We start from the raw sequence: 6,464 nt of genomic DNA on the forward strand, positions 1-6,464 counted from the left end.
TGGCTTAATTTCCCTCGGCGGGATTAAAGTTGGAAATTGAGCGGAGAATTGAGTTGCCCAGGAAAAGAGCCGCGGCCGCCGCCAGAGCGATGTTCCCGCAGAGCCGGCACCCGGTGAGGCGCGGCCGGGTGGGCAGGGGGCAGGCGCGTAGGTTGGGGAGGCGCTTTTCCTGTACCGCGGGGACTGCTGCAATCCGGAGAACAACCCCCCAACACCGACAGCGGTGCAAGTCTGGGGAGGTCCGGTGCCCTCCCCCACTTCGGGTGGGGAGTGATATGAAACTCTCAACCCCCCACCCCCATTTTTCTGGACTCTTTCTCTCCTCGACTGGGCGGACTGGGGCGTCGAGGGAGGCTGGGGCTTACTGTCTTAGCCACATCCTCCACCTTCTCCCTAGATGGATTGGTCGCCCCCCCTTCTTTGTTTCTTGTCTCGCCTATTTACATGTCTGTGCGGCCCCCTTCCCAGAGCTCCCGGAGGTGGCTTCGGCGACTTTGGGAATGGCGAGCGTTTGGGAGTTGTTTTTCTCTTGTCCCCGGGGTCATTATCGGCCCCGTGGGGGAGGGGTTGGCGACGACGGCAGTCTATCCCGGTCCTCTGAGGCTGCCGGGGAGCCCCTTCCTTCCGACCAGTGACCCCGGCGCACTTAGCGGGATCCTCCCTGGAGACTGGAAGTTTTCGAACCTCCTTAGAAATGGGGGTCAGGAAGAGGTCCGTTTTTCCCGTCCGCGCAATGAAGCGCAAACTCGAGTTTGGGGCTCCGTTTTCCGCCACTTCTAACTTTATTTTTTATGTCCCACCACTCATTGCTCCCTCCGCTGACTTACTGCTTTATCCATCCGCCCGCATCCCTGTCCCTGGGTCCCTTTCGCTGATCGCTCCAGACGCCGCACCAGGCTGCAGGCCAGCCCTTCAAGTTCACCATACCGGAGTCCCTGGACCGGATTAAAGAGGAATTTCAGTTCCTGCAGGCACAGTATCACAGGTGCGTGTCCTGCCGCCGTGGGCCAGTGGTCGCCCCGGCGGCCCGGTGGCCGTACTCGCCTAGTCTAGTGGCGGCGGCTGTACTTGGTTCTTGCGTCCAGGCGGTGGCGTGTGGAGTCGCAGTTAAGACCTGTCATTCACGTTACCCCCTTTCCTGGCTCTTCCCGGGCCGCCTCTTTGCTTGTCTCCTCCTCCTCCCATTGTTTCCCTTTTGCCCGTTCGCCACTGTTCCAGGGAGTCCTTTTTCGTGTATTTAGGAGTTGCATGAGAACCGTCAATATTTGCAGTTCATTTATTTATTTTGCAACACGCTGAGTTGAGACGTTGGTTCAATCGATACCTCAGCCCAGGAGTACGGGTTCAGGGAAGCAAAGCCATGTCGAAATCGCTGTTTGCCATCCTAGAAAATTGGATTCCCTGATGCAAAGTCCGTCATGGAAGGCGGGGTGCTTTTGGCCATGGCCATCGTTGATGATGAGGGGGGTGGACAGTGCAGGGCACTGGCAGGCTCATCTGTTTTGGCATCGTTCTGGATTGGTTTGGGTAGGAGGTGAAGTCACCTTTATATCCATCTCAGCCTTAGTTTCCTGACATGGCGATATGTACCTTCATAGAATTGATCCTTGAAAACTTAATGTGTAAACTGCCCTGTCTATAGTGAATGTCCCACAAAGATTAATTTCTTTCCTGCTCTTAGGACTCGGTAGCCAATTGAAACTAAGAAATAACTGATGGCAGTGAAGACCTACTCTATTTATGGAATCAGGTGTTGCCCAATTCAGAATTGCAGATGAAGCCAGTTAAGATCTTTAAAGAGTAAAGAAAAGGAAATAACTCTGTTAGGCCATTTTTCCTTTTGTCTTGCTTGAGAAAAAGCATGCAGAAGAGGCTAAAAGTGGCTAGGGTGCGAATGTTCTTATTTTGTCATGGGCTTTTTGGTTATTGACCTTTTGTCTACTTGTAGATATTATCTCTAGAGCTTGGGGCATACTTACTCACACCAGTATTTGCCTAGCAGGGACAACTTCAGCTTACTTCACTGCAATAGCTACTTGACGTATTTTGGCAGGGATTTAAAAACCAAAGGTTATGAAGGGGACCCACCATTGTAGAAGTAACTAGGATTTTTAAACTGAGAGACTGAGTTGGTAAAGGTGTTAAGGCCTCTTCCTGAGACTGATTGTGCAAAGGCCAGGTTTGGTGGAGTCCAGTGAAGCTCACTGATGCAGGGAAGTAAGGAACAGATGGATGACCATGAGCTTTTGACAGATTTTTCATTCTTGGCATCTGAACAGGTATGCACCAAGAAGGAAAAAAGAAAGGGTAGTTGAATAGCTAGATACCCTGAATGTACAGTTCACCTTATTTCTTCTCCCTGTTAAATCCAAGGACAAAAAGCTTTTGGATGTTTACCTAGGTAGTTCATGGTTTTTCCCAATTGGTCTGTATTTTTACTTGAAGTCAAATATGTGAGGCAGATGTTAAAACAAGTGACATAATGTTTACATTAAGTTGCCTGTTTTGTTTTCATAGCCTTAAATTGGAATGTGAGAAACTGGCAAGTGAAAAGACAGAAATGCAGAGGCATTATGTGATGGTAGGTATCAAAAATGAGACTTTTTCCTTTCCATATAATATTAGCGAATAATGTGTTCTCAGCATAACAAAAACGCGAGTTAATGAAACGCTTGGTTCTTCTCTTTACAGTATTATGAAATGTCATATGGATTAAACATTGAAATGCATAAACAGGTAAGCTTTAGTTAAATCTCATGTCGACGTGAGAGAGCTGTTCATATGTTGTTACAGTACCAGATTTGTCCTCGGCAGTGGGCTGTGGGGGTGGGGGCCTGTAAGCTCTTTTTCTGCCTTTGTTTCCATCTCATCCTTGGCAGGGTTCCTCTGCAAAGGTTGCTTCTAGACTGTTAGAGGGTGTTTAAAAGCCTAGGTGAGAGGTGCTTTGGAGATATAAATGAGCCTGTTTTTAGGCAGGTAGGAAAGGAGACTGAGTTTACTTTTCCACCTGGCTAGTTTGATTCTCCTATTGAAAGAGGAGAATTTCCCATAGAATTGCTGAAGTTCAGAATAGTTCCTGTTTTTGTGCTGTTTTGGAAGGAAGTATGGACCAGTGGGAGGTGGGGAAAGGTATTCCAGAATTTCTTTCATCAGGTCAAAAGAGGTATATGACTAACTGCGGAGTGCTGTGTGCTTTGGGACTGCATCAGGCCACACTCAGGATTAGGGGCTTATTAGCAAACATTTCTTCAAAAATTTCTCAGTTGATGCAGGTTTTGAGGTGAAAAAAGCATCCTTTTATGACCTCAGCACATGTTGGGAGTTGCTTCAGTCCTAGTGGTTTTAAAAGCATGAAAAGATTAGTGACTGGAAAGCTCTAGCTATGACTATGAGTTTGCAAGTTCCCATAAAATTCACACTTATGGCTACTATAATGGTGTATAAAAAGAGTATTGAGCTGGAACAAGGCACTAAGGACCTCATAAGAGAAGAAAAGCTAAATGATTGCTCAGCCCAGAGGACCCTCGATTGAGTAGTCATTGTCTGCCAAAGAAAGCATTAATGGCAGGGTGTAAGTATTCTGGAGATATGCTGACATTCACTTTTTCATCAAGACGCTGGTACAATAAGTCTTTTAGAAATCGATTGCCTCTTAAAAAATTATCATCAGATGAAGTTGCACAGTTGGACACATTTCAAAGTGCAACAATACAATTCTTACTTGATGTATATGTGCTATTTCATCTCAAACCCTTGTTTCATTAAATTAAAGAGCATGGCTGACCGGCCAGGGCACAGTGGAGAAATTGATTAGTTCAGCCTTCAGATCTTCCTTATATTCAAAGACTTTCATTAAGCAAGTGTATTTCAGAGTTGAATTCTGCTTTTGTAACTCTGCACTCTTTGATTTTTAATTCATCATAGATTTCATAATGTTAAGTTATCATCGTGTACTTTAGATCTGTCCTTAGATACGTGTTTGGAAAGAGAGAGTTAAGTTCAGGGCCTTTCTTTAATATTATAATTGGACCTTTAAAAATGCTGATTTTACACTGGTTTGCAAAGTTGGTAGCCTAGTCTGTGTTAGGTTTGGGCTTTTGTTTTTTGTGCTTCAATGGCTAGTGCCTTATTGTGGCAGTTGTAACTTGTTGATATCTCTCTCTGCCTGTCTGGCGAGCGCACACGCCTTATGGCGAAAAACCTCTCCAAAAAAAAAAAAAAGAATTTTTCTCTTCCTTATAAAAGCTTTATGTGAAATATCCATTTGGGTCTGGATGCAAAATGCTGGTGATCTTGTTCTTAGGGACATAATTATATTCCCTCACATGCTGTGGGTCACAATTTTCTCTGATTTTTGTATACATTCCCACAAGATCAAAAGTGCGTCCTGATATGATTTAGAAAGGGATATTAGCAAGAACTTGGCACCCATTCAGAAGACGGATGGCTCCCTGTCATTTAGCCATATATCTTTCATAAAGTCATGAATGTCCCTGGACTCTTAATTCTTTTAATTATTTTTATTTAACCTTATTTATTTATTTACTTATTTTAATTAGATCTGAGAGGGACAGAGAGAGAGAGAGAGAAAGTGAGAAAGCAAGCCTCCATGAGGTCTGGGACTCGAACCATGGTTGGCAATGTGGGCGTTCAGCACCCTTAATCACCATGTCATCTGCCGGCCTCATCCGTTGATAGTAAATGGGTTAGAAGATCTATGGCGAACATCTATGGTCATTTAAATGAATTATGCAAATGAACTTGGCCTGGGAGTCCTAATCTGTCACTGTGTGTGTGTGTGTGTGTGTGTGTGTGTGTGCGGTTTTTTTTTTTTAATTACTTCGAAGGGTGTGGTTTGTTTTTGGTTTGTTTCTTCGTTTTGGTAACAGATTTTCTGGAGAATAAGAGGAGACTAAGCTGTTTCCTAAACCCCCATATTCAAAGGGTGTTGTAACCTCACCAGCTCTTACAAGGGAACATCACTGATGCGTGCATGGTGTTGCACACTGGTGCTGGGTTTATTGGGAGACAAAGAGTGTAATTCTCCTGAATTTTTCTAGGTTACATGGTGGGGCAACCTCTTCTTTCATGTGTGGGAAGAAAGGAGATGGGATAGAGTTAGAAGCCTCATGATGTGAAAATAGTTTTCTGATGAGTTTCTGTGCCATGTTGGGCATTTGTGCCTATGTGTTGTTTGTCCATGATCCTATATGCAATAATAATATACTGTGTATAATTGGCTCAGTAATTTGAAAAATGTGAAAAAGCTGTTCTTCAGGGGAGGGTATTAAGCTCCCTGAAATTTAGTTTATATTGTAAATGCTGACAGACCCTTAACTAGAGTGGTGTGGAAAGGAGTGCTATAATTCAGTTTAAAGTGGTCTTACATTTGAAAAACATCCTTCTGAATGTCACACATTAATAATAAGTTCTGAGGAGGCATTTGGTGCAGCTAGTAATCATAATTCTTATTAAAACTGGTGACGTCTGGCCCCCAGGGTGTAGCCAGGCTCAAATTGATGCTTTTTGCCGCCTGATCACCAGCATGGCCTAAGTGCTCATTATATTGTAGAGAGGGCCTTTGGAGCTCTCATTAGATTTGACAGGAATTCTCTCTAGGGGAAAACTGGGCATTAGCGAGACTCCTGACAGGCTGAAATTATTCCTGCTTTATGGCTTATAACCAAATGCTAGCAAGGCATCATCAGGGGACACAAAAAATTGTCATTTCTGACAACATCTTTGTTATTGAAAAAAATATGCAGTGATGGGGAAACTTTCCTCCGAGAGCTTTAATGCTGATTTAAGATTTGTATCCAGTGTGCCCGGTGCTTTCCCTTCCCACTTTTCATCAGGCTTGTCGAAGGGAGTGAGCTTTAGAGATTTTGGTGTCAAACCTCCACACCGACTTTTCCATCTGGAAGTTTGAAAGTGCAAGTGCATCCAAATCTAGAATGGTGTAATTGTGGTTTCCGCACTCCGTGTGCTGCCCGCCGTCCGTGTTTGTGTTGTGTCAACACTTCCTGATAAGCTCTCCCGTTACTTTCTCCACTCCCATTTGTGGCTGGTTCCCCAGAAGACAACAGGACAGGTTGGTAATAGATACGTAAATCTTTTATTGTATATTATGACAGTATTTTTTTCCTTAGGGGATCCTTTTTATAGATCCTTTCCTTTCTACTTCTATCTGTGTAGACCATGAACTCTAGGTATCTCCATGCACGGGAGGTAGAGAACCTTCATGAAAAATTGAGGCAATTTCTGATACCATCAGAATTAGGGTACATAAAAAAATAGTAATGGCTATGTCGCCGGACTCCCATGTACTCAACTGCAGTTCGAGTCCTGGACCTGGTGGCTTAAATTCAGGCCAGGCGTGTGTGCGTGCATGCCCAAGATCCTGAGAAGAGAATGGAGACAAGGGATTGTGGCATTGCTATCCCCCCCCCCCCCCGGGGGGGGGG

General features: G+C 44.6%; 1 protein-coding gene across 9 annotated transcripts in view; it reads left to right on the forward strand.

Moving 5' to 3' along the window:
• The first annotated feature begins 6 nt into the window (after positions 1–6).
• Positions 7–6,464, forward strand: part of TLE1 (TLE family member 1, transcriptional corepressor) — a 133,398-nt gene continuing 126,940 nt past the window's right edge. For 8 of the 9 annotated variants that reach the window (XM_006145473.2, XM_006145475.2, XM_006145474.2 and 5 more), the window contains exons 1-4: positions 7–113; positions 885–985; positions 2,518–2,581; positions 2,692–2,736. In XM_006145473.2, the coding sequence (XP_006145535.1) occupies positions 90–113; positions 885–985; positions 2,518–2,581; positions 2,692–2,736 (234 nt within the window). In that variant the 5' untranslated portion in view covers positions 7–89. Of the gene's footprint in view, positions 114–884; positions 986–2,041; positions 2,280–2,517; positions 2,582–2,691; positions 2,737–6,464 lie in introns of those variants that run through there. The other variant, XM_006145478.3, reaches the window with a different exon arrangement.

Source organism: Tupaia chinensis, unplaced genomic scaffold, assembly GCF_000334495.1.
Source record: "Tupaia chinensis unplaced genomic scaffold, TupChi_1.0 Scaffold000147_1, whole genome shotgun sequence".
In the NCBI taxonomy this organism is placed as follows: Eukaryota; Metazoa; Chordata; class Mammalia; order Scandentia; family Tupaiidae; genus Tupaia; species Tupaia belangeri.